General features: G+C 44.8%; 7 protein-coding genes across 7 annotated transcripts; 4 read left to right on the top strand and 3 right to left on the bottom strand.

The window, feature by feature from the left end:
- Positions 1-840: 840 nt before the first annotated feature.
- Positions 841-2,920, bottom strand: N7469_001911 (uncharacterized protein; the record flags this gene model as incomplete). Its single annotated transcript, XM_056640831.1, has 3 exons — positions 841-1,977; positions 2,056-2,375; positions 2,443-2,920. 3 exons carry the CDS (start codon positions 2,918-2,920, stop codon positions 841-843), a joined length of 1,935 nt encoding a protein of 644 aa, XP_056503325.1.
- A 3,586-nt stretch (positions 2,921-6,506) lies between these two features.
- N7469_001912 (ankyrin repeat domain-containing protein) lies at positions 6,507-7,016 on the top strand (the record flags this gene model as incomplete). Its single annotated transcript, XM_056640832.1, has 1 exon — positions 6,507-7,016. The coding sequence occupies one exon, from the start codon at positions 6,507-6,509 to the stop codon at positions 7,014-7,016; it is 510 nt and encodes a 169-aa protein (XP_056503326.1).
- Positions 7,017-11,773: 4,757 nt separating this feature from the next.
- On the top strand, positions 11,774-12,268 carry N7469_001913 (uncharacterized protein; the record flags this gene model as incomplete). The annotated part of the gene is made up of 1 exon (XM_056640833.1): positions 11,774-12,268. The coding sequence occupies one exon, from the start codon at positions 11,774-11,776 to the stop codon at positions 12,266-12,268; it is 495 nt and encodes a 164-aa protein (XP_056503327.1).
- A 756-nt stretch (positions 12,269-13,024) lies between these two features.
- N7469_001914 (tetratricopeptide repeat protein) lies at positions 13,025-16,082 on the bottom strand (the record flags this gene model as incomplete). The annotated part of the gene is made up of 3 exons (XM_056640834.1): positions 13,025-15,725; positions 15,783-15,942; positions 16,004-16,082. The coding sequence occupies 3 exons, from the start codon at positions 16,080-16,082 to the stop codon at positions 13,025-13,027; spliced, it is 2,940 nt and encodes a 979-aa protein (XP_056503328.1).
- A 6,244-nt stretch (positions 16,083-22,326) lies between these two features.
- On the top strand, positions 22,327-23,646 carry N7469_001915 (guanine nucleotide-binding protein subunit alpha; the record flags this gene model as incomplete). Its single annotated transcript, XM_056640835.1, has 5 exons — positions 22,327-22,462; positions 22,518-22,702; positions 22,765-22,928; positions 22,989-23,247; positions 23,305-23,646. The coding sequence occupies 5 exons, from the start codon at positions 22,327-22,329 to the stop codon at positions 23,644-23,646; spliced, it is 1,086 nt and encodes a 361-aa protein (XP_056503329.1).
- Positions 23,647-24,617: 971 nt separating this feature from the next.
- On the top strand, positions 24,618-25,548 carry N7469_001916 (uncharacterized protein; the record flags this gene model as incomplete). Its single annotated transcript, XM_056640836.1, is given in 3 exon segments — positions 24,618-24,674; positions 24,726-25,214; positions 25,234-25,548. 3 exon segments carry the CDS (start codon positions 24,618-24,620, stop codon positions 25,546-25,548), a joined length of 861 nt encoding a protein of 286 aa, XP_056503330.1.
- Positions 25,549-25,681: 133 nt separating this feature from the next.
- On the bottom strand, positions 25,682-26,046 carry N7469_001917 (uncharacterized protein; the record flags this gene model as incomplete). Its single annotated transcript, XM_056640837.1, has 2 exons — positions 25,682-25,926; positions 25,983-26,046. The coding sequence occupies 2 exons, from the start codon at positions 26,044-26,046 to the stop codon at positions 25,682-25,684; spliced, it is 309 nt and encodes a 102-aa protein (XP_056503331.1).
- Positions 26,047-27,489: the final 1,443 nt, after the last annotated feature.

Here is a 27,489-nt window from a genome sequence, read left to right on the forward strand (position 1 = left end):
CGTTCTCTCACTACGGGAATCCAAGCATGCCCCCAACCGACATCTTTTCATGTATGTACATAATTTGGGTAAATGAAGTCAAAGGATTACAATTTTGCCATGGAGTCTTATGTATAACGATTTTATTCATCAAAACGCTGGTGCCGATGTCTTGTTAGTGGGAACTGAAGGAAAACCGGCAGGGAAGTAGACAATTATCATTAGAGACTGAAGTAAATTTATATAAGATTGAAAGCAAACGCAACATGTAGATAAACCGAACTAGAGAAACTTTGTTGGGAGAAGAGCTTATTTTGCTGAATGTGAACGCGATATGTATCCCATCCATAAATATAGGCTATCAAAGCAGATACTCCATTTTCTATTGACGAGCCAGACACGAATCTAACCTAGCTAGCCTTTTGGCGTCAATATTGGATGTACGTTACAATTATTTCTTTTTTTTTCGATTAGTCAACTAGAACCCATTGGCCCGGAATGCATACTACGTAGTCCTTGCATTTTCTTGATATAGGACTTTCACGGTTACAGAGGTTGAATATACAATATGTTTCATGACTAGAAGATAGTTTCCTTGGCGGCCATCTAAAAATAAATTTAACGACAGATTTTACTAGCGGCATTATCTTGGCAAAGTAGAAGGAAGAATGGCAGGTACAGGATTGTGCCTTGACATCTAATCTAGTTCAGTTCCAACTAGGTAATTAGAAGATCAAGCCACTGGATTTTTAGAAGCATGGTAAGTGATCGTTGGATTATAATGATACCAAGTATATAAATGCACTTACATCAGGATACTTTAAAACGTTTGGGCTAGGCTCAAGATGGCAGAATGGGATATTAAAGACCCATCTCACTATGCGCATGAAGATCCCAGGGCATGTCACCAAAAACAGAAACGAACTCTGCTTCTCGACCAGGAGAATAGGAGTGGAAATCAGGGCTAGGAATATCAGTGGAAAGGGACATAAGTCCATGAGGGATACTTGATGCTTCAAAATCCGACGGTACTTGGCTACCTTCGACCGAGCCCAGGGTGTTTCCCTCCTGAGACCAGGTTGAAATTTGATTGGGGTTGTGGTTATCACTGCCATCATGTCGTAGGTATGAAAAGAAAGAATTGAAAACGCATCGACGGATAAAGCCGGCACTGACACGTCGCCCGGGCCATGCACTGTTTAATGATTCTCGAGAAAGAGCAAACCTGTCAGCATCAATAGAATCCGTGAAAGGCTTTCCGGAGCGTCTTTCTATTCCAACATCATCCGAGGAGTCTGCTGGGAAATCACACGGAGAATATTGTGGAAGATCTATCGTGTCAAACTGGTCCAGACTCATGGATGGGACTGCGAAACCGTAAGATCTAGCTAAACAGAGAAAGTGGTGTAGAAGAGACAGTGGACTTTGGACCAAGCGGTCATTTAAGCCAAGGTTGGTTGCACGCAATTTATCCTCTGTTTTCCGCGGCACCCGTCGGTGATGATCCTTCTTATGAGTAAGCTCAAACGCATACTGCAAACTAAACCTCCATAAATCGCAAATCCGTGCATTCTGCTCCCGCATATTCGATGTGAAAGGTTGACCCGACGCAGAGACTTGATGAGTGGCCTGGCCTCTCAAGGTGTTATCGATCGTTCTGTTCTCCACGAGAGGAAGCAAGCACAGTTGCTTCATAACAGTTTGGCCGACTTCCAGGAAAAGAATATCTTGAAAGAAAGTTTCAAGGGTAGGAATTGGGTAGTCGATGGTTTTTAAGCGGTCCCACGCGAGGTTCCGCTCCTGTGTTTCCATATAATCGAACAATTTCCCTTCATTCCAATCCTGCTCAAGATCAATCAAATCCTGCTGAGATAACCCCGGAGCTCTGGACTTGATCAGCTTGATCGTTTTGGCATCAATCCTGGACAACCTTGCCAAGTCACCGTCTACTAGGTAAAGGAAAGTTTGCCGGATACGATTCAAGTAGCAGATGATCGGCTAATGTTGCTCTGTCAATATATGGTAGATTCCTCTCTCTTGGATCTTCTCTTAAATGCGAGTGAATACTGTACTTACTTCATCGCATCTCATGGCATTGATTTTGTGAAGCACACCAATACTCATGTCCGACCATATGCCTGTTATCGGAAGGAGATCATCAAATGCTTCGCTGATATTCGAGCGCAATTCTCGCAAATATCTCACTTTCCGACTCTTAGGCTCAGTCTCCAAAATTGCCCACCAATAAACTTCTGCTGACCAATCACGGGGGCAGCCTAGAAAACCTTGATTGAGACGTATATTGCGATAAATGCTACCATCAGAGGGTTTACTTTGATTTGAATGATTCTCACGCAGACTATGGAGGAGCTCTTCTCGAGAAGAACAATTTGAATCTGTCGAAGAAATGGTCAATTTTGTACGAATGGGATACTTTCTTTTTTTTTTTTGATCAGAACTTACTGGCTTCTGTTACGTAGAGATCAACTATCCACCAAGGTTCTGTTGTCCCAAGCTTCTGAAAGTAGTCTTTTGCAGATGTGATGAGGCTTCGTTGATCAAGTGCAATAAAATTATAGTCTGAAGTTGTTCCTAGCTGCGGTATGTCCAAGCCAGGGACAAGTGTCCGGTCTTGGAAGAAAACTTTGGACTGCCAACTCAAACTATCCACAAGCACTGGAACATGATATCGCTTGTTCAGTCGTAGACAACCCTGAATCTTCAAAATCTGCGTAATACGATAGGAATTACCACCGTCATCAATCAAACGATGCCAGTCATCCCCAGCCGATAAATCAGAAAGCCTAACAACAGCTGCACCTCTGAATGAAAGGTTTTGCTGCACATTGTTCTTAAGCTCCTCTGATTCGGCTCTCGATTGCTTAGAAATTTGAGAACCATCACCTCGGCGTAATCGAGCCCTAGTTAACCTCCGTGGCATGTTTCCAAAAGTTGAAACCTTAAGGATAGTTAGTTCGTTAGAGATAAGCGAGAGCTCATACAGAAAATTTATATTTCTTAGACTTCCAAAAAATTGCGGGCCGTCTTCTTGGTCATCATCGCAATAATTCGCTTCCACGCAAGAAATAATTCTCTGATACCAGCTTTTATCTTAGCGATTGATCAATTTGTAGAGTGACAGGATTCATTTTTTGGATGCAAACAAAAAGGCAACAACATAGCATCCCTCGCGTACTGCTCCTTACCATGCTGCGTCATAAAAGAAACCCCTATTCAAGATAGTGCTCTACCTTGCTCTGTAAACATTGCCTGAAAAGTAAGGTACATAGAAGAATCAAGGAGACCTGTTGCTCTACTCCATATATGTTCGCGTGACAAATAGGTGTTCAACTTCAATGATTGCGAGAAAAGCGCCTCAGCTACGGACATGGGAGCGATCGAGCGCATAGGCCACTCTATAGCAGTAGTGAGCTCTGTACTAACCTTTGTTCTACTGGCAATTCTATTCATTGGACCAAATTCGCCCTTTTTGTCGCCATCTTTATGTTTCTTCAAGGTGATTTGTGGCAGAAACCACGACTATGAATAGTGCTGATACACGGAAATACTTCGTACCAGATGAATCTCAGTCACTATCCCGAGAAAAACGTGAGAAAATTGTAGAATTGGACTCAACTCAAAGTTTCTAAAGGATATATAGGCGACTTTCATCAGCCGTCCCAATTACGTGAGGAATCTACCAGAAGCGGACCAGCTTACTCCACCTGTGGATATATTACAACAAGGACAAACTCTGGGAAGCATCAAGTTGTCATACCTTGTAGCACAAATGGAATACGATGACACTCATACATCGTCGAAAGGCTTACCGGTGCAACGCAGCCCTACTCATGGATCTGGTGAACACTATAATGCGCTCAGGGATCGGTCATCACCCCTTCGTACTTACCTCGTTGGGTTGCTTAATATATGCCATGTTGCAAAATATCCAGATAATGACAAAAAGTGCTCTAAGTCGAACATTATATCGAATATTCCATCAAATTTGTGCCAGGAACTTGCTGAGGGAGGCCTTGATCGAGAAACTTGCGACGAAGGCATGAAGCACACTTATTCCGTGCTGTCAAGATTATCTATCTGGGCATACCTGTCGGGTTCCTTGATGACGTTCCTAGCTCTTGCTATCGGCATTCGATTGATCATTTATTGCAAGGGTAGTACCTTAGCGGTTCTTTCTACGTTGGTGTGTAATTACGTTCTACTGGTTATACAAATGATTGATAACTCGACAGTTAGGATTCATTTCAATATCACTTGCTGTGGCATGTTCAACAGCACAATATGTTGGGCTAATGGCGACAATAAACAGCTTATATCCGACAGACCAGATAGAGACAACCTTTGGCGGGCTGTTTCTAGTTTCGTGGTGTGCAGCAGGACTTTCTATTGCGACTCTAATAACATGGTTGATAGTATTTTGCTGTTGCTGCATCTGAGATGGGCGTAAAAACCCAATAATTCTAGAACACACCGACCCGAATTAGGTGCGAATTTGCTTTGAAATAGCTGGGCGCCGGGTGTAAATTTAGGTACTTCCTGATTGTTTTATACTTCAACCCGAGGTGACAACAGCGGTCTAGCGCACGAAGACATGGTCTGCAAATTTTCTGTAAACACATAGGAGTGCAGTTTTATATCTGGAAGCCTAGTTAGATTCAAGTTAACTCCTGGGATTGGTGAACGCTGATTCGGGGTTTGGAATTGACGATGTCCCACCCTGATGCTGGCCATGAAACCTCACCCCCGTCCACTTAATAAAATTGGTTTATTTGCCTCATGCAAGGTGAAGCAGCGTCATTACAGAGACTCACAGAGAATTGCCTTTGAACCGAATTCCTTTGGGTCGGAAGCTGTCGCTGGGGATCCTGCAGATTTTGCGCTAATATCGCCCGTCTCGGAAAAGACCAGGGTCTACTTCGCCTCCTTCGACGATCCAGCACTTGTCCCAGGGATGCTGCGGGCCCGTACCAATTTCTGCAAGAATGAAGGTTTGCAGAGGCCCTGGAGCATGACGTAGTTATCCGTATCATACGGACGGCTATTTTGATTGTTGCCATGTGGCCAGCCCGTGTTTGATGCCCCTTTCAATTCCGTTGTTCTACGACATCTCATGTCATCTATTCCTTGTTGGCTTTCTGCTCTCATTACTTTTTGGCCTTAGAAGTGTCGCCGGCTGCTGGTGCATTATCTCAGATCACTATAACATATACTGCCATTGTCAAATTGTTTTGTCGGAAACTGAAGCTTCAAAGGTACTTTAATGTAGATCTTCCTTAGTTTACTACAAAGATTTCCCCGACGCTGCATATCCTGTCGGTTTGTTGTTATTATGATTAACAGACAGCGTTATTGCTCAAAGACGGTGTCCCTTGCAACAATATGCGCGTAGGTCTACGGATACAGCTTGGTCCAGCAACTTGCTCACCATAATGACACAACCCCAAATCTCCCGCTGGAGGAAATAATAATACCGACACCAAGCGTCAGTGGCAGAGGTCTGGTCATTACATAGACCTGACGAGAGAATATATTCTTTTGTTCAATGCCTGTATTCCCGTGAAGACCATGAGACATCATCACTGAGCCCCGTTTCCTAATTCCACTTGGATTCATTGTTCAGTATCACACGCCGGGTAGTTATGCGATTCGCGACTATAAACCAGGATGTGCATAGCGTTCTTGGCCATCAAAGGCTCTGAGAATGGTTCAGGCGTAGTAAAATACTATTTGACGATTGATACGATTCTGGAATTCAATTTAAGAACCGCCTGTCGATCCTGAATTCCCCAGGCTCATAGTATAAAGCAGCAAGCATTCGGCTTCGAACGATTCTGCGGGACAGAAAGGCGTACAGTAATTGTTTCTCTTCGTATCTTGTTATAGCCTCAAGCCAGCTCCTAAGTCTTAAAGACTAACCTCGGGGTTATACATGACGCAACCATGCGAAAAACTAGACGTAGAAAAATGATTCCGTCACTGCATTTCTCACGCTGGGGCCTAGGGAAGTGACATAGCCAATCTGCAAACTAAGGGAACTATCACTTGCCCGGCGATAGATGAGGTCTGGGATGCTATACACTCAAATTGGCCTTGCCAGTCTGTTTATCCGAATTATCGAAAGCGTCAAGCATCCTAGAAGCATTTCAAGTAATAAAAATGTTTTTAATCGATTGAGTGGCTTTGGAAAGACCTCAAAAAAGATGCCTACCGGTATCTTCACTTGTCCTCAACTCACCAATTTCATCCAGTGCCAGACAAGCGTAAAAGTATATTAGATGCATCATCTTCCTACTTTACAAGTTGATGATGTTTCTATCGTCCCTCAATACTCTATCCGATCGGTTCTTACGCTCGCAGTGTCCTGTCATTCTCTTACTCTCTTCTATGTTCAGATCCCCTTCGACCAATCTCACCAAGTTTTCTATTCATCCCCGTCCAAGCTCACCCGATAAGCTTGTTAATATCGCTCGAGCTAAAATTCTCTGCGTCTAATTGCATCACTGAGGATGAACGCAGAGTTTAAGCACCTGAAAGCCATCAAAGGGATTGCTCGTAATCCAGACTTGGTGGCTTTTGTTGAGAAAGCTTGTCTGTCGCTTCGGGCTCAAGAAAAATTCAAGAGTTTGGATTGTCACAAGAGATCTCTCTTACATTACGCTGCCATGGGGAACTGCACAAGACTCCTTTCGCGTCTCCTGGAAAGTGAGCCAGACGTGGAGCCTCGGGACCAGTGGGGGCGAACACCACTCTCTTGGGCTATTGAATACTGCTCGTTGGAGGTTGCAAAAAAGTTATTGGAGCGAGGAGCTAATATCAATGCATTGGATTATGAGGGTGGCACACCCTTGACATGGTTCTCGAACGCCGCAGACCCCAGAAGGGGAAGCTGGGCGCCCATCGAGGCTTGTCTTAAAGAGATGGGCGCGAAGGATGTCAAATTGGACGGTATCAAGTTAGCCTGGGTTTGGGTGTTGACTCATGCGGGCTTACTCCGATACGTCCGTCCTCGCGTTTAAGCTGTCGATCGCATGGAGCTGCTCGACTCCAATAATATTACATGTACGTAGATCAGACGATGGGTAAACTGAGACTAGCCACTAAAGTCTTTGGTGAAAGATTCATGCCAACTATTGTCAAGTCTTGGTACTGTATAGTACCTGGATCCCGAAGGAGTTATGAGGAGAAAACAGGGGCCGTTTCAATGGGCACTTGAAATTAATCTGGAATTAGAACTACTTGGATGTGGCCATCCTTGCATGGGTAGCACTTGAGAACGAACAGAACCTACTTCAGCAACTCCAGTGATGGATGAGCGTGTACTAGCAAGTTATGGCGAGGAGTTTGGATATCATAATCTTTGACGGTAATTAGCCGCAAACTAATGCACGGTAGACTTCGTTCGTTCAATACGCAAATCGTGAAGCAGCTTCATAGTTTTAAAAATTAGTCTTTAGTATTGAATGCAAGGACGGCATTCAGTATGTCTTGAATTCCTCTGCGTCACTCCATACTTTAATAATTTTGTTTGGTCCTGTGATTGAGGCGGCATCCTCTTCAACGTCAGGATAGGGAACTCAGGAAACATGCAATGTCCCAAAAATCACCTAGAGCCCCCAACTGGTATCACCAGCTAGTCCATCTTGCAAAGTCGCTAGTTGGCGTCTCAAAAGGCCAGACTCCTACCCCCGACTAGTTACAGAGGAATTCGAAATCAGATTCCCCTCGAAGACACAGACGCTTTCTTTCCCAGCGCCCCACCCTAAGCTTAATTCGGCTAGAAAGCCCCTTGTTAGGAACTTTAGTTGCTATGATTGGCTGTGAGAGCGACATGAAACAGGGCGATCCGGGGTTGACATTCTAGTGGGTCGCTGGGAAAGAAAACGAGTGTGTCTTCGAGGGGAATCTGATTTCGAATTCCACTGTATGCATTCTACGATGTGCATTTACACAGCCTCCGCCCAGACCACTGTTACCGTGCCGCCACAGTCGATGGCAGCAATGCCATTTTCGTGATTTCGGCACTAGAAGAGAGCCAGCTTGCAGACGCTGAGAGACTTGTTCAAGAGAAGCAGCTGGCTTTCATGACTTCCCAAGTTGTAGCTGGGACAGTGGAACTTGAATGTAGATTCACATGAATGGTTTTTAGTGTAGCCTTGACCTTTAAATGTGAGTGTTCCTAGTCAATCTTCGTGCGGATGTGAGTCAAATATCTACCTAGAGGTGCCCTTTCGGCTTGATGTCCTCGGGTAATGAATTGTGAGTATACGAGCAATCGATCTTTCGGGGCTCTTGTTTCCAGTACCCACAGAATCCAATGATTAACAAAAAACGAATAATAAAGGGAAAATGTTAAGCAAGTGCCAGGCATACTCCCGAATAGCACCATCATCATTCCGCGTCAAGTCTAAAGTCTTGTATCGACAAGTATCACTCTAGGAACAGTCAATTAGGATTTGGAAGACAGCGTTCGATTTGTAGCCCATAATTTATTCCTACAATATGCAATTTATTAACCCCTGCCATCATATTGGGATGGGTGATTTCAACCAGGATTGAATGAAGTAGGAGAGAAAAGGATTGTTAAGAATCCATCGAAAACCGTGAAATTTCTTGATACCCAGATAAGTGCGCAAGTGAGGCAGCATCATCTCTTGGAGTTACAGCGTTCCCGACAGCTGGGGGTCTGCCAACCTTGGATTTTCTCATCCATGCATAGCATGGCCTATGTAGAAAGAATATCGCGCAAACAATAATACCAGAGCCAGCTACACACCCAAGGACAACGCCCAGGCTTCGTCTTTTGAGACGATGGGTTGCGTCATTCCCAGTGAAACTTGGATCATTACCGCTCGATGGCTCTGCCGTAGCGGGTTTTGAAGGGCCAGTGGTTCGGGAAACTGAATGATTGCTAGACTCGTTATCTGGGTCTTGCTTGAAGCTGGGGAACAACGTGGCTGATTTAAAAGACGTGCTGTGTGAAGCAAATCCGGCATTCAACTGGTTCGGTGAAGATTCAACGGAAGTAGACGTCACCGTGGTAACTGAATAAAGGGACTCATGAGAGCCAGTTGGGATTGATAACAATGGATTCGAGGTTTTTTGATCCTGAGTCCTAGTTCGTGAAGCCCAAAGTCCACTCAGGGGGCCCTGCGTGGAAAGTGTATTCCGGGAGTCTGTACCTCCTGAATATGACAACCCAGGTACCTGAGGAATATGGAATATGCTTGGATGGCTTGAGATACCTGGTGCCTGAGCTATAGGGGAACCATCAGATCTGTATAAAGGTTTCATATCATCGCCAATAGAATGAAACGGTAGATCGGTTATAATGGGCTCGTTGCTGGCAGCTGATGTCTGTTTCGCTGTAGAGACAGCCTTTAGATTTGAATGAGATTTTTGGAATTGAGACTGATCATTTCCAACGCTTTTGATCTTTTCTTGGCTGAAAAGGTCACCAACTAATGCTTTTGAGGAGGGTTCTTGGGGTGAGCTCAACAAAGAGTTTGCAACTGATAGGGCTTTGCTTTCAACGATTGCCGGCGTAGTTAGGACACCATCAAGCAAACTATGATCCTTCATTTGGAGTACCGTGACCGATATCTCCGGGGGATTTGTAATCCTGTGCAAGTCTGGAACTAATGAGGATGAATCTGCGGCTGATAGGTGGCCATAAAGCGTCCGCTCATCGCTGAAAACTGATCTTTGTACTTCCACCCTTCCCGGATCACCTAGTAGAGGTGATTCTGTAGATACGTGCACATTTCGACCATTAATACATGAATGACAACTAAGATCGGATTAGCAACCTCGAAAACCAGACGTAGTGCTTGGATTGACGCACATGACAGATGACATAGTCAATGACATGAAGCTTCTCAAAATAGCCATTTCACATCTTTTCACCCACAAAGGCCGTCTGGAACATTTTGCAGTTGAATGTGTCCTGCGCTGTGAAGGGTTCAACACATACCTAGTAAATCGATCCATGCAACCCCATAACATAAAATGGATTAGGACCATACCTTGTGCAAGTTCTGGAGGATCTGAATGAAAACTTACGACATTTGACAGGCCCTCTCTTTTCTGATGCGTGTGGACTCAGTTCTCCGCTGGAGCCAAGTCTGACCTTTTGCTGGCAAAAAACCATTCCACTGAATTTGAAATAACATTAAATGCACGCGCAGTTTATAGAGGCACTCCGGAAGAACACTTAATATGGACTGGTGTGTCTTGGAGCAAAGAGAAGGGGTTTCAATCAGAGATTGAAGGTAGTACATTCGTCTTCCGATCGAATGTAGGGCAAAATTTCTTGCAGCGGCCAGCAAACGAACAAAAGGTTACGGGACTTTACTGTTCCCATAAGCTAGAAATTTGATTACTACTTCATCCACTCTGTTGCTGGTCGTGGAACCCTGGGGGCCAAGATAATAGATCAGCCTCAATCAAGTTGAGGGTCCACAAAAAGGTCACCTATTAGAAGTCGCATTCGACCCTCAATTGGAAGAGGCCCAGCAACACATGGAATCTAAATGATTTAGTCAATCCTTTTGGACAAGAAGTAATAATACATATTAAGTAGTGCAGTGCGATAAATCGACAGCCTCCCACCACTAGTGCCACTTTATTTCATCTGATTTCTTTTCTTTTCTTACATAGTCCGCAAGCGATTTTCCATCTCCTACGAGAGACAGAGACACACTCGTATTTCATCATAACAAATATAATATCAGAAAGCATCAGAACTGTGTGCCGATTGACATGGCGTTGACAGGGAAAGAAAGTGAGATACTTGGCGCAGCACCTCTAGTTATTCTTATGATTCTTGCTAATCTTGTAAGTCTTAGGAGATCGTGAGTCTTGCACAAAACTCGGTTTTGACCGCTCGAAATTTTCGGTTGTTTCAAAAAGCCTCGACAAGAATGATTGGCCCGGAAACATGATGATTCCAATTATGCAGTCACCTCGGATGCCACGGCGATAACTAGCTCAGAAGCAGCAGGTATTCTGGAACGCTTACCAGAAGACAAACATGCAATCGAATTTGAGGGGATGTAAGAAAAGAGGGCTATTGATCGTTCACAGGCTCCGCCGAGTCGTCGAGAAAGAGAAGAATCTCGTGTACCATTCATGATGCTCCCAGAAATGATCAACCTTCGGGCAAAAACAAGAGAATAGTTCCTCACAACCGTTAATGGAAGTTTCTATCAATAATGGCCTGGTAGAAAGCGTACACGAATTTTTGAAATGATCTTGAGTTATCTCCATTATTCTGCACGGGAGGACTCGTCTGAGATAATACCAGAGATGAAGACAGCATTGCAACTCACAACTCAGTTGCTGCAACAGAGATACGAAAAGAAGACCAAGAAAGTCGTAATAGGATCAGTTATTGCGAGAGATTAAAACATCACAAAAAAAAAAGAAAAAAAGTATCTGCAGGATTGAGTTGGCGAGAATGCCGATAGTGAAGGCTGAGTGCTTTTGGGGCTAGCAAAATTCTTCGTTAACAAAAGCTCCGCAGAGATATATGAGAAGCAGGAAAGATGGCAACCGGATAAATCCACGTCAAAGTCACTATTTTTGATATCAAGTCTCTCGGCTGGTGGATACAGTATTCATTTCAAATTTGATATGTGGTTTAATGTTCCAGTCGGGTGGTGCTGCCTTAGTCATCCAGATGAGAAGAATGTAGGCGTCATACTGTTATAAAAGATACCTCCGTGTTCGCACTTTTCAACATAACTTTCAAAATATTTCTTCTAGTATACACAAGATGCCATCTAGGGAAACCCTTGTTCAACCTGTTCGCGCTCTTTGTCATTCATTGTCCTCTGCTGCGGCTATACCAGATATTCTCCGCCACTTTACCGTTAGCCCTCCACCTGTAGCGGCGGAATATGGCTTAAAGAGTCTTGCTCCTTTCCTCGGGCGAGAGTTTGAGGGACAGAATGGCGTCGCTCGTTATTTCCACCTTGTTACCGATATCCTGGCAGTACATTCTATGGCATTCGAAGAAGAGATTTCTTGGATGGTCGACGAAACTCTTCATTTAGTTGGATTAAGAGGGAAAGCTTGTTTCATTTGGAAAGACACAGGCCAACTTTTTGAAGAGGCATTCTTTTATCGTATTGGGCTGGCTCAAGAAGAAGAAAATGATGACTTGCAACAGCGGCAATGGAAAGTGCAGGATTATCGAGTGTGGTCTGATACCGGAGCAGCGTATTTGGCTCATTTGAATGAATTGGGTAATCTTGCCATGGAAAGATAGAGCAGGAAAACTACTAACCCCCATCCCGGTGATATGAAATGCCCTATGTGATGAAATACCCACCAGGTACCTGCACATTCAACCACCATCACTCACAGTCAATACATTGAATATTTCCTGAGAGCAGCAGGAAGAATTATTGGTTGATTTTTCATTCGATAGCCATCCTCAAACAAAGATTACGAAGAGTTTAGGCGACGGATTACAGGGCGACGCGCACAACTAGAAAACTCGCTGTTTGGGACTAGGACGCCAGGATCATCCACAAAAACGTTTTAGATGGATTGAGATGCCATCATTGCATCGTTTCACCTACTTGGCAACCCATGTTGACTTTTTATATCATCATAATAATGTTAGCTGAGAATATACCAATTTTGGTGGATTTCTTGGCAACACAAAGGTACATGAAACGAGAGTACTGATACTGCCATTACACGGGGAAAAACACTCAAGTAATTTGATGTATGAAAAATACTAGCGCGGGTAAGGGAAGCAGCAGCCCCACAACCCTGTCCGCAAGTAGGAGATAGGCGAAATACTTCGGGACCGCATTAAATTATGAGAAACAGTGCTTTAGGACAAAGCATTAATTATACATATCACGTCTCTATGTATGCTGCCTTGACACTAAAACCTATAGGTACAGGTCTGGATTTATAAAGCCTTTTCACGTTTCCCTTGCTGATCCAGAAATCTTAACAATATTGAGAGTAGCGACCGCTCGGGATATTTACGTCCACACATCTCTACCTGTTATTCTAGTGCCTGTTGATTCAACTCTTCCGCCTCTTCATATTTCCCTTGCCCGGAAAGCACTGCGCCAAGGTTATCGACACTGGTGAGTGTGTCAGGATGCTCACGTCCAAGCACCTTCTCTCGTACTTCCAACGCCCGTCGATGCATCGCTTCCGCCTCTTGATATTTCCCTTGGCTGAAGAGCACGCCGCCAAGGTTATTGACACTGGTGAGTGTGTCAGGATGCTCGCGTCCAAGCACCTTCTCTCTTCCATCCAACGCCTGTCGCCGCATCGCTTCCACCTCTTCATATTTCCCTTGCCTGGAGAGCACATTACCAAGGTTATCGACACTGGTGAGTGTGTCAGGACGCTCACGTCCAAGCACCTTCTCTCGTACTTCCAACGCCCGTCGATGCATCGCTTCCGCCTCTTGATATTTCCCTTGGCTGAAGAGCACGCCGCCAAGGTTATTGACACTGGTGAGTGTGTCAGGATGCTCGCGTCCAAGCACCTTCTCTCTTCCATCCAACGCCTGTCGCCGCATCGCTTCCGCCTCTTCATATTTCCCTTGCCCGGAGAGCACGCCGCCAAGGTTATCGACACTGGTGAGTGTGTCAGGATGCTCACGTCCAAGCACCTTCTCTCGTGCTTTCAACGCCCGTCGGTGCATCGCTTTCGCCTCTTCATATTTCCCTTGCCTGGAGAGAACTGCGCCAAGGCTACTGACACTGGTGAGTGTGTCAGGATGCTCGCGTCCAAGCACTTTCTCTCGTACTTCCAACGCCCGTCGATGCATCGCTTCCGCCTCTTGATATTTCCCTTGGCTGAAGAGCACGCCGCCAAGGTTATTGACACTGGTGAGTGTGTCAGGATGCTCGCGTCCAAGCACCTTCTCTCTTCCATCCAACGCCTGTCGCCGCATCGCTTCCACCTCTTCATATTTCCCTTGCCTGGAGAGCACATTACCAAGGTTATCGACACTGGTGAGTGTGTCAGGACGCTCACGTCCAAGCACCTTCTCTCGTACTTCCAACGCCCGTCGATGCATCGCTTCCGCCTCTTGATATTTCCCTTGGCTGAAGAGCACGCCGCCAAGGTTATTGACACTGATAAGCGTGTCAGGATGGTCGCGTCCAAGCACCTTCTCTCTTCTATCCAACGCCTGTCGATGCATTGCTTCCGCCTCTTTATATTTCCCTTGGCTGGAAAGCACATTGCCAAGGTTATTGAGACTGGTAAGCGTGTAAGGATGCTCACATCCAAGCACCTTCTTCTGTGTTTTCAACGCCCGCCGAAGCATCGCTCCTGCCTCTTCATGTTTCCCTTGGCTGTAAAACACAGTGCCAAGGCTACCCACACTGATGAGTGTACTAGGATGCTCATATCCAAGCGTCTTCTCCTGTGTTTTCAACGCCCGTCGATGCATCGCTTCCGCCCCTTCATATTTCCCTTGGTTAGAGAGCACATTTCCAAGGTTAGTGACACTGATAAGCGTGGATTGATGCTCACATCCGAGTACCTTTTCTCGTGCTTCTAACGCCCGTCGATGCATCGCTTCTGCCTCTTCATAGGACCCTTGAAGATCTAGAAACAATCCACACTTCGATGAGAGGATGGCGGTATTTAATCGACTTTCATCATCTATATCATATATAGAGCTCAGCACACTTTTCGCATGCGCAAGGAGCGCTCGACATTGTGTCCAGTTTTTATAATCGCCACCTGGAAATACCCGTGCCATAATCCCTCGTGATTTAGCCCGCCAACCATGGAGCTGTTGGTGTATTTCCAGCCACGCCCGGACCGATAACTGCACCAAGTGGTGCATACCAAACAACCGTTCATTTATCTCCATTCGTATCAGGGAATAGCTAAGCAGTGGCGCCAAAGCGTCATGAAAGTCCAGCTCGTCTTGATTAGAGTCGCGCACCAGTTCTTCGGGTATTCCCTGCCGATCGAACATACTCATCAAGGCTAGGAGATCGGTCGCTGCCGGCTGCTCCTGACGAATCTGGTCAAATGTTACCTGCCAGGTTGTGATTACCGCGTACCGAATGCTCAGATCGCGCCGAAGATCCGTGGAATCCTCATTCCGGAGAAGTCGTGTCCGCTTTGACTCGCTCTCATGAAATAGTCGAAGGTATGTGGAGACCGTAATAAGGGGTAACCGGTTGGCAATATACGCCGCAGCCTGCGTGATTGCCAGTGGGATATATTCAAGTGTCTGGACCAGTGCCTTCTCGTCTACTTCGGATTCTCCAGATTGGGTGGCTGGAATCCTTGCCCGTAAAAGGGTGAGCGACTCTTCCTCGTTCATTGGCCGAACCTCAATCACATGACTATCGCTCCCCACCAGATTCCGAGCCGCACGACCATTTCGGGATGTGATCAGAATTGATCCATGCTCGGCCTCGGGCAGGAAGCTCACCAGTGGACCTCGTTCATTGCATTCATTGCCCCTGAAAAAGATACCATCTTCATCCGCATTATCTAGCACCATCAGCCATTGCCCATTACGTGCATCACGCAACCAATTATACACAAGCTGGAAGATGTTCATCTTCAGATCATTTCGCCCCGGAATCTCCGCGACCGCCGCAATCTCCTGGTAGCCCTGTTCGAACCGCGCCGCATTGCTGGCGTGAATCCAAAAAACCCACGTGTGTGGTGTGGATTCTCGCACGCGATGTGAATACTCGATGGCTGTCTGGGTTTTTCTAAATGGCAGTGGGATCAGTTGTTATTCAAAAAGCTTTCTCGTAGGGACAGCTAACCCAACGCCGGCCAACCCCACCAACGCCACACGCTCATGACGCTGGCCGGTCGCCCTTTGTCTTTCCTTGATCGCACGGATCACAGCTTCTCGGCCCACAAACATCGCATCCTTCTGAAAAGGCACTGTAGAGCACGGCTGGGGCGGGGTTTTCGGTTGGTCTCAACCGAAGAACGGCAATTAGTCCTGGCTGGATAGGGAGCTATGTATTGTAAACCTCACTTTGAGGCAGATAGATTACTCCATAATTGTTTCCCACTTGGTTCCCCCGGTTATTGCTGCCGAACAATATGGAGGACATAGTGTCTTCGTAATGCATGTCTGGGTGAATCAGCGTCAGGGCTTCCAGAAACTGGCAGAATATTTATTCTCAGTCTCCATATCGTGTGACCTGGGTGCGGAGATTGATGAGATGCTCTTGTTTTATCTTTGGATTTAACTCACCAAACCGAGCCACCGCTGCTGTGGTTTGTACATACTCAAGCTTTATAACAGAATTATCAGAGAGATGAGAGCGGTTTCACTTGATGGATGACCACCTCAGCCTGCTTAGGCTGAGTCGATCGACACGTGCGGGGTAAAAACATACAACTACAATCATTGCTTTATAGACACTGCTGTATACCGAATGCAACTGCCTCCCATATCATTTCTTGATACAGTACTCAGGCCACATGCCAGTGTATTTATTATCAGTCTGCTACGATCGAAAAACCATTTTCCTACAACAGCTAATTGCTATACCTGTGACCTTCACTTCACTTCTTGGCTTATGACATGATCCATTGTCCTGACATCACGTGTCACAAGCTGAAACTAAACTATCCTCGGTTTAGCCCAAGGCTAGCCGTGTTAGACTTAGCGCCTAGTGACAGAGCTATTGTCCTGTATGTAAGGCCACATCCAGGGCGAACCGAAAACTGTCCTGTACCTCAGGGGAACGCTCTGACCCGGAACTCCACGTGACCAACGTCCTGTTTCTAGGCAGCAGATGCGGGTCTCCATCAAACACTACCAAACACAACCAAACACAACCGTTCAACTTCAGTCGTCAAGCACTCTGTTGAAAAATGCTGTTAAAATTTGCCAGCTCTATTCTTTAGCTCAAGCGCTGCTAACGATCGAGAATTATGCTTTCTCATTCATCATGATCACCCAATCAATTTTGCTTTTGCTCAACTGACCACTCCAATTCTCTTGTTCAACGGTCAAAACACGCGCTATCTGACTAAAACCAAATACTGTAGCTACTTTATCCATGCTGTAGTTGAAAGGCTGTTGATAAGGGTCCTAAGTGTGGTTGACATAATTACAACACACACCAAAACATTGCTCAAATCGCAGTACTCCAACCCTCGCTTGTTGGTCAACGGTCAAGAAGGCGCTTCTTCAGATAATTATTTGAGGCTAGCACATACACCAATAATAATGAATTCCAGGATTGAGTGATTTCAGCATTTTCTAGATATCTGTAAAAGCTGACTCAGGTATGTAAAGCTTTGTATGGTATGGAGATTCGATGTCATTTAGGATCCTCAGGATTGCGATGGTATTGTTAAGTCAAGCTGGTGGAGTTTGTTTCAAAAGAACCTCACCTAAAGCGAGTCGGGAAAATTCAAGTACATAATAATTGAGCATACATACTGTAACGTTTTCTCGAATCTGCTTGCTGCTATTCGCGTAATCTGCGGCTTTCATACTCCTATGCTCTTTTAAGGCCTGAATAGTTCCATTTCAAGTAGGAGATCCCCCTCAGGAAACTGTGCTTAAAATGACCATGATGTCTCCAGCCGATTGACGTCATAGCGAAAATTATACGCTATTAATTCGAGATCGACCGGGATTCCCGCATCCACCTTGTGACAGTAAGCCAATGACAAGCCTTCTTTCGCTGATAAAGCCGCCAATCAGCAATATTTCATCGACATGTGACACGAGGATCCTCACACGTTCGCCAGCTTCAATATCCTTGTTTTACTGCTTAACAATCAAGTGAAAAATGAAGAAGATTAATAATTCCAGATCAGTTTCTATGACCTCTAGTGCAATAGCAGCGTACATGTCGTAGTCTCTAAATTGTTCCCTATTTGCGGACTCGATTATAGGGCGGCTGTTCTGTTAAGCGGCGCTAGTATTTTTCATACATAAAGTTACATGCTTGTTTCATTCATCTGTATTCATCTTATCTGTACGTTTGTTTTATGTAGCTTCCTGCTGCCAAGAATTCCACCAAGGTTAGAATATCCCAGGGAAACATGATAATGATAATATAAAAAAGTAATATATATAGCAAGGTGAGCGAATTAATGCAAAATCGTGTTTATTATCTATCTCGGACGTTTTTGTGGGTAATCTTGGCGTCATAGTAGAAGACGGCGGATTTCCTGGTAGTTCGTGTTGTCCTGTAATCCGCTACTCTCACAATTTGTAATTTTTGTTTGAAAAGTGCGATCGGATAAATAATCAAATGACCATTATTTCTGCTGCTCTCAGGCGATATTCAACTTGTGGATTGGGTGCGACGGTGCTCAAATGCGCAGGTACCTGGGGGACGTTTCATCACACAGGGCATTTCATGTCGCCGGGATGGGGGTTAAGTGTCGAGTGGCTTTATTGCTTTAGATGACGCAGTGGACTCAGTGTAGATTTCCTGGCTCGTGCTGTCCATCTATTTACATTAAAAAAATATGGAAGCTATCATTGTGCATATCATGAATCAAAACGAGACAAGAAACTCGGAAAGATGCGGTCTTTCATTTGGATGAAAAGCCTTGTTGTAATGTTGTCGAAAACTTCCGGGGAAGGGGGTCTCGAGGCCTTGAAATGCACAGAAATTTCTTGATACTCTTCCTCGGTGAGGTTGATCTCTTGAGGAGACCCGGGTAGAAGAAATTCTGAAAGAATATTTCGCCAAAAATTGAAGAGCATGTCAATTTCTGGACGACCCCACGATTCGCCTGTCAAAGGGCCAAGCTGGACATAGATGGTGCAATAAGTATCACAATAGTTCTTCATTTCTTCTAGATAGCGCAAAATCCTAATGCACTGATTACGGCGAAGGAAATCCCGAAGGTCTTCGAGAGAAAATGGCCGTGGCGTGTTCCCAGTGAGAACTTCGTTGATCGTGGGGATATTTGGCTCGAATTCCATTTGGTATTTGTGGTTTGTCTCAAAACCAACCTAGAGAGAAAATGAGTATTGCAATGAAATCTGCGAGGAGATCAGTAGCAATTTGCGTGTCAGGCGGACAATAGACCACGTGATTTTTATATTGAACCGGATATTATTTCGCTTTCTTCAGTGAGAACCGTAGAAAATACTGTACCTATTCTCCTCTAGGGTCGACTAAATACTAGTTGAAGTCTCTAGCAATTGCTATGTATGATGAAGGCGGTCCTCAGTAATTAGTTTCTTCTCTTCCTTTCTTGAAGATTTCTTGTATTCGTTCTAGTTTCCTGATGCCTTGCATCTTCAACTTAATAAACTATAGTACGTACTTGAGTCGCATTCAAACTCAACTTAGCCATAGGCATTCTTCATTGTCAGTTACCAATTGTTAGCGCGCAATTTATACGCAAACGGGGTCGAGGAATTTCTCTTAAATGCGTAATATTGCCCTCTGATCAAGACCGGATTGATAGATTCTTAATGCCGAAAGGCTGCCACCAGAAACAGCCCATAGCTTAGGCTCTAGGTGCCATATTGCGTAGGCCTGGGCTGTAACTCACCAAGTCAATTTCACTGAAACCCTCAATTTAAAGCAGTGCACTCAATAATGGATCTGGACGACGCTCTTGGTAGTGAGACCAAAAGAGTTATGAAGAGTATGCCGGCCAAGACGATTTCGAGAATAACCGGACCGCAGAAAACGAAATTCCCTTATTCCAATTTCCATATTAACCCCGTATTACGTTGAATACAGAAGATTGCTGATAATCCATATTTATTCCTAAATTTAGACTACTGTTCTGGAACGCAAAATCAAAAGACAGTCAAAGAGTTCGAGATACGCTGCAATTGACTAGATCAAAGAGGCCACCGCAAGTCATTGCGATTATTGAATAATTTTGAAAGGTATGTCTCTGGTCGAAATCTCTCGACCCTCAGGTTCGACCCCGTGTCAAGGGCACCAACCGTTGGCCCTACTCTGGGATTACTTTCATGTTTTACTCATTTTTTGAGTGGCCGGTAGAAAAGGCTGATCACAACCAAGGAGTTCACTTCTAAGCTTTTCTAACGGCACGTACACATATTTCAAAGGCAAAATAGATTCCGTACAGAGTGTCAATTGAAACCTGCCGTAGTTATATATTCTAGACCACTATCAAGGATCCGTTCCAATCCATTGTACAAGTATCGATAATCATCTATCTTGGGCTGAAGAAGTGGACCGCCGTTGCTTCAGCAATATTTTTGATCGCGGACTCAGATGAATGATCACCGAAGTGTTTTCCAATAATAGTTAGCCCTATGTCGCTACCTGAGACACCTCACAGCCATCTCATCGGACACAGGGTGTCCCAAGTGGTCACTGAGAGAGTGAGCGAAATGCCAATATCAGGGGAAAATGATTCAGCTCCACGACATTCTTACGACGGAAAATCAAATGCAGTAGGACAGTCTCACCGATCTCCATGCTCCTCTGGAATTGATGATAGAGGGCAATGTCTCGATACTATTCTACCAATACAAAAAGAGCTTGGGTTCCATCAACTCCAGGGAGATGACGTGTTTTATCCGGCATTTTTAGATGACCCTAAAGCCTTACGAACTAGATCGCTTATCTCTCAAGCATCTACAGAGTTGATGAAGACCCTGCGAGTAATTGAGGCTACAACTGCACGTATGCCACTTGCGGATAATTTATTCGGACAAGATGGCGTAAAGTCACTTTGTGAATCCACAGAAACACCCGTCGGAAATGTATATACGCATGATGACGCTTCAGATGTACAGGATGACCAGACTAATTACAACTTCAAAGCCTTGTGCAAGAGAAAAGGCAAAATTGACAAGGTCATGCGAAGCAATCCGGGAACCCGACTCTATAGAACAGGGACTTTGAGAAATTACAGAGACCAACGTGTTAATCGACAGTTGCGAAATAATTGCTACCAACAAGCATTTCAGGCTCTACCAATCATGATTCGATGCGTCCCCGAGCCATTAAGGAAGAAAATCATTGCAAGTACCAAGGAAAGAGCATTGAAGCTAGCGGCCAAGTTTCTCAGAAGCTGGTGTAACTGAATACCCCCGGTGGCAACAATTTGATGGGGAAATTGTTCAGCGCCAGATCTGGTTACTTCAGATTTCCGCAGAATCGCTCTGTAATGTTTACTGTGCAATAGAGTCCCTTCAGCATCCCATCCAAAATTCTGTCTCTGTCAATTACAGTTACGCCACAGATAGGGCACCGAAAGTTATTAGTGCATTCGGTTCTGCGATTTTTCATGATTCAGCTTTCTACTACCCTAAATAGCTTTTATAAAAAACTATCGAGTTCTTTCGATTAATAGGGAAAGATTGTCTGAACTCCAACTTCACGTATCTTTTAGATATTCTCCCAAAATTATAATATTATTGCCGATTCTAGACATGAAAAAATAAATACCACAGAATTCCATAGGGCTCCAAGCAGTATTTTCAGACATCCCTGATGAGTTTGTTATGCAATCCATTTTAGTTGCGCGATGTGGTATTAGTCCGAGACGTAATATAACGCTCGACTAGTTTAAAAAATTACATGTTCAAATTAGAGTCTCAATCTCCAAGTTATTAGGCTTGCGAAATGGTGGTTGAACTATTACACATATTTTTGGTTTGGCCAGGGGACTATCTCGTAACACCTTAATTCATCGTGACCAGATCGCCTGATGATTAAAACATGCACGAGCTCTAACGTGAGCAATCCCTTGGTTACGCTCTTAATCTCCATGTTCTATTCACTTTAGTAAGGGTGAAATATTGCGATCGGCTATTAGTTTACTGGGCGAAGGAAGCTCGTCCTTTGAGAATTAAATTACACGTGCTGTTAAGTCTGCAAAAGCAACTATTAACTACTTTCATGACGGTCGGGATCTCAGAAATGGGAGAAGCGCCCGCTTTAAGCTGTTGCAATCCCGCAGAAAGGTGCTGGAATCTCGTCGAAGCCGCAAGTCAGTGGCAAATGCCAACTCTCGAAGGCTCAGAAATTGGAAAGCCTACTCTTTCTTCGTGTTGATTTCTGAAACAAAAGACCGTTAGACAAATTCATTAACGCGAGCCACATTGCGCTTTATTTTTTATTCTCAGTCTTGGTCTCAAACTCGGAATGTTGCGCTGGGAGATTAAATTCTTGTTCACATGATAAATTTTAGTATTTAAGGACTCGTGAATTCTGGTCTATGATTCATGGATCGTCTTTTATGATTCATCGAATTGATTATGGAAGAAATTATAGGCTTGAGAAACCTAAATACTGTACGACACAAATGTTTCTCTGATACATGAAAAACAACCGCCCTCCAGATCACGCTTCCTGTCTCTATCTATAGGAATTGGTTGAAATGGATCCTCGGCGAGGATTTCTCGGCTCCATCTGCTTGAAAACGCCGAAAAACTTCTTCCGTCGATCTGAAATTGATAAGTCTCTGAAATCCGAAAAGAAAACCGAGAATCAAACTATCAAATTGCTTTTGCTGGGTAATAGAAAAGCTGGAGTAATGCGCGAATTTCCACTGACGAGAAAATCAATCAGGCGCCGGCGAGTCAGGGAAGTCGACGATTCTTAAGCAAATGCGCCTTCTGTACAAGAATGGGTTTACCGATGAAGAACGCCGCCAAGCGGGCTTGACTATTCTGGCAAATCTTCTTGATGCTTTTAGAATTCTTCTGGATATCATGGCCACCGAGCATATCAAATTCGGCAGCGAAAGTGCTAAGGTGACTGCGGGATTTCGCTATTCAACGCCTCACTCTCTTTTCTGACAGGGTTTATGCTGTAGTTCTCTGCCGGCTTAATCAAACAGAAGGTTCCCGAGAGTCTTCACGATGAAGTTCCACTAGAAGGGGCCACTAGCGTTGCCATGAAGAATCTTTGGCAAGATTCTGGGGTGCAGGTGGCCGTCTCAAGGAGCCGTAGCCTTCCTTTCCATGACAATCTGATATAGTAAGTATGACTCTGAAGTAAACTTCTTGGTCATTTCTGAAAAATTTCAATCCTATTCAGCTTTTGCAATACAATTGATCGCATATTTGCGCCCGGATGGATACCACAAGATCGAGATATCCTCAAGGCCCGGCTCAGAACCACCGGGGTCTCCGAAATACACTTCAACTTTGGTCAGATAATTTGGAGGATGATCGATATTGGAGGACAACGATCAGAGCGGAGAAAGTGGATACACTGCTTTGAAAACGTTGACTGCCTGATATTCGTGGTCGCTCTCTCTGGTTACGACCAATGTTTGGCTGAAGATCACAACGCTGTATGTCCGAAGTTGGTCCTGTGAGCTCGGTACAGATGAATAACAAGTTTCACATAGAACCAAATGCATGAAGCAATGAAGTTATTTGACTCGTTGATCAATAGCGTATGGTTCAAGCAGAATCCTGTCATTCTTTTCTTGAATAAGCTTGATATTTTTAAGAAAAAACTACCGTACTCGCCGATATCTGCTTATTTCCATGATTTTCACGGTACGAGTCTGGCTTCTGCCGCAAACTACTTTGCCGGTAGTTTCCAAGATATCAACAGAACGCAAAGCCGACGAATTTACATGCACTATACAAACGCCACTGATACGAATTTATTGAAAGTAACCATGGCTTCGATACATCACGATATAGTGCGGAAAAACCTCAGTTCCTTGGGTCTTTTACAGTGACGGAATAATGGCGACGTACCTCCTGGACTATACTAGAAATTAATCATAACCCTCATGGAAAGCCCTCAAAAAACTTTGTTCTCCATCCCGGTGGCATGAAGAAATGCTTTCAATTGCAAGATATCCACCTGACCAGGTTTGTTTCTTTGCGATTACGGCTCCTTCCTAGCCACTAGTCTTGGGATTTGCTGAATGTCGCCCTTCATATCTTGTCTGACAACGCCCACAAGAAAAGTACTTTAGATATTTCGTAGTTCCACTGCAAATAATGATTAAAGACCGGCGAGGGTTATTGGCACACGCTACTGCGGTTTTGCCCGGAAGCTCAGCTGAGTAATAAAGTTTCAACGCTGCGCCAGGTAGCCCCTGCGCTGAGCTTGGAATGCAACTGTCGAAGATTGCATACTGTGTCAGTTGGGAGACTAGCTCGACTACCAAGCTTTCGATGTAGATCCCACAGACAGTCTAAAGGATCATCCTCCATACCGCCCGCCTCAAGGCTTGGCACCTAAGGCTGCAGACATGCCGCCACATCTGCCCATTAATGGACACGTGCAAGTTGAGACGTGGCCATCAAAAAAACCCTTCATCTGATTTCAGCCACGGCGAGCTTTTGGTCAAACCACGGACGTATGATATGGAAATTTGGCCACTATCGATGAATGGCCTCGCGCTTCCACCCACGGAAGCCAACTATCGTCCGCTAATGTGCGCACCGGGCGGTGTAAAATGTTTCAGCGGGGTCTGTGGCTTATTAACAATGGGAGCAGTGTTAACTACTAGCCAATTTCAATCTGCTCTAGATCGGAGCCGACGAGTGGGTGGTCACATCGGGCCAAAACACCCATTTTTGCAGAAGACATGAACGAAACCGCCACCAAGCAATACTATTTTAGCCATGCTATCCCCTCACCTGTTTCGAAACTTTGTCTTTCTCACTAGGGGTTTACGACTCACAATTCAATCCAACTATGGCTGATGATGGCGCTGTCCTTTGGGGCTCCTTGGCTGCTGAAGCATACCTGGTGGTGAATCGTCGTGTCTACTCGAGGAGTCTCCCAGAGCTAACTCAGGAGTAGGCGAAATGGGATGATTTATTGAAAGAGTGTCCCGAGCAACAGCGATCAAGAATAATACAGAAATATCTCGACTCGGATATTCCAAGAGAATGGACTGTCGCAACCACACGTCTTGAACCCACAGCCATGCAGATCGATACTATTCTTCGACCCTGGAGACCCGATAAGCTTCGACGACAAGCTCAATTCATTTTCACAGAAGAGACGCCTATTGTCCTCAGGACTCATTACCAACCAGAGGATGAGGAGAAATTTCGCAACTGGATCACAGAACCTCTTACTTCCAGGAGGATCCCGTGGTGGGCTTTTTTAGACGACAAAAATTTCTATGATTTCGGTGCAGACTGGCGACGTGTTTACAATGTGATGCCGGAGATTGCAGGGCCCATGGGTGGCCAGAGCAGACGCTCTCCAGATCATAGAGAGATCAATTATTTTCGAAAGGAATTCAAAAGAAATCTTCGGCGGCAAGGTATTTGGGAACCAAAGGTAAAAGGATTCCCTTCAGATTAACGAAGACATAGCACTTCGTTTACAACGAGTCGTCACTGCAACGTATATACTTATTGCAGACCAAGAGGCATTTGATACGGGTTGTCTTTGGCTACTCTATCTAGATTGCTACCGCAATATTGTGCGTGAAGCTCACATTAATGCCGAGAAGGTCGGGATATCTGAGGTTATTTTGCACTGGGAGCAGACTATGGAACTATGGGAGCAGTCAGATGTAGGGGAGAAATATCGACTTGGAGGAGAATTGGGAGAAGGCCGTTATGAGTTGAATGAGGAAGGCCCAGATGCGAGCTTCAACATGAGTGGCTAATAGACGAAAGGCTCTGTGTCAGATCTATTCGAATATGTAATGGCTGCCGCGCCTGGTAGACTCGCATGTAGGAACCGAGAAAATTCCAAAGAAAGCATTCTTCAAGTAATACATTGAAACTAACTTTTACTATTTATTTCCCCTCAACTTGTTTTCCAGCAAGTTCGGCCATGAGTTCTTCAATTTCTTGGGTCAACCTCTCATTCCGCAGTTTTGCTGTCTCTTTCACTTGTTGAATAGAGTCTTCCAAGTGGGTCTTGTCTCGTTCATAGAACTGCAGCATGCTGGCTAAGTTATTCCTCTCAAGCTGGAGCATACTGAATTCGTATTCCACGTTCGCAAGCGCAATCCCTATCCAGCCTTCTCTGATAGGGACTCCTGCATGGTAGAGTATGATCAGCTATCCCTTTCATTGAAATGCTTCAATGACTTACCATATTGTCGTGCTTGACAGTCATCTGAATACGGCTGGAGTCGAATATTTCTCTGAGGTGGCATGTCAACCTTTTCCCTTGTTCTCTTTTATTTGATGAAACCCCCTCGAAAGAGCGATTGATAATATTCGCCAAACGAAACTTCGAGAAGGATTTCATGGACGTTGGGACTGCGGGAGTACGTGGGCGGTGGGTCAGCATATGATGTACGTCACCACTGGAATTCCTATCTTGCTACCATACTAAAAGGCTTCTCTAAAAAGGAGGAGGCTCAGACAAGTATCTAGGATAATGCAAAAAATTGACGTTCGAGTTAGTTGTTCTTTGACATCAAACACTCAAGTTTACTTAATTAGATCCTCTACCGGCTTTCTGCATAGTACGCACAGGAATTTGTGAAAAGCTTTCATGCCTTGTTCAGTACTGTACGCTCCTTGATTCTCTCCGTGGACTTGTTTTTCAAACGACTATCACTGATGGGAACTCTATACAGTGTCAATTGAATGGAATCCAAGCTAGCCCTCATTGTAGCCTCGGAGTCTCAACCTTTCGCCAGACTCTCTGCCTGTCATAGAAAGATGCTGTTTTACTTTGGCAGATGGAGCTTGTATCCATTCAGCGAGGGAAGAATATAGCTGCAGCCGGGAAACCACATCGGCAGCTTATGGGTTGCAAAATGCCGCCGAAGAGCATTCTTTACAGCATGTTGGTAATTCTTGCTACAGCGAAGAGGAGCTCTGTCGAGTTCGCTAAGCGAAATTGGCACTTGAGTATTGGTTTCGCTTGCTACAGTCGTTTCGTCTTTGGCAGAGGCTTCAGCTATTATCCGATTCTTCTGATTCGTCGCCCGATATGGTCTTGACAGTCTTTTGGTTGAACCGAACGTGGGACTTCAGACCACGGGGTACATAGAGTTTGTGTATTTCTAGCCGTAGCTCCAATGACTGGATTCGGTCCTCAATCAACTGAGACTCGCCGATCTGGTCCACATCTCAATTTTGAAACTCCAGGTTGGCTAGTGTGATCTGCTCTGGTTATATCCGGCTGTCATTGGGCGTAAATGTGAGTTGCTTCCCCAGCTGGTTACTATGGCGGCGAGTAACAACGTTGTGGGGGACACGTCTATGCAACATAAACTGAGTGGGTGTGGGAAGTGCGTATAGTATGTTGTTTATAATCTAACTATAAAATAAGATTATGGAAGGCAACAAGTTGTGCTTGAAATGAAAGGCTTGCAAGATTCTACAATCTAGTAGATAGTATGAAGACTATTACTAGGGAGAGAGAGATATAAAAGAGACAGACCTGATAATTTGGGAGAAATAACACTCTAGATGACAATAAACTATTTAATTTAAGCTCCAGCGAGACTTCCATTTCTGGACAAAAACACAGGAAGCTCATCCTCCTACCCATTATCAAAATCCACCAGGTCATACTATTGTTCTTGGTACAATAAGCGACTGAACAGGGCTTATACCTCAACTAACCTCCTAACGGGTACACC

The sequence above is a fragment of the Penicillium citrinum genome (genome assembly GCF_028827155.1).
Source record: "Penicillium citrinum strain IBT 23319 chromosome Unknown utg000002l:1.0-3833315.0:1.0-3834789.0, whole genome shotgun sequence".
Classification (NCBI taxonomy): domain Eukaryota; kingdom Fungi; phylum Ascomycota; class Eurotiomycetes; order Eurotiales; family Aspergillaceae; genus Penicillium; species Penicillium citrinum.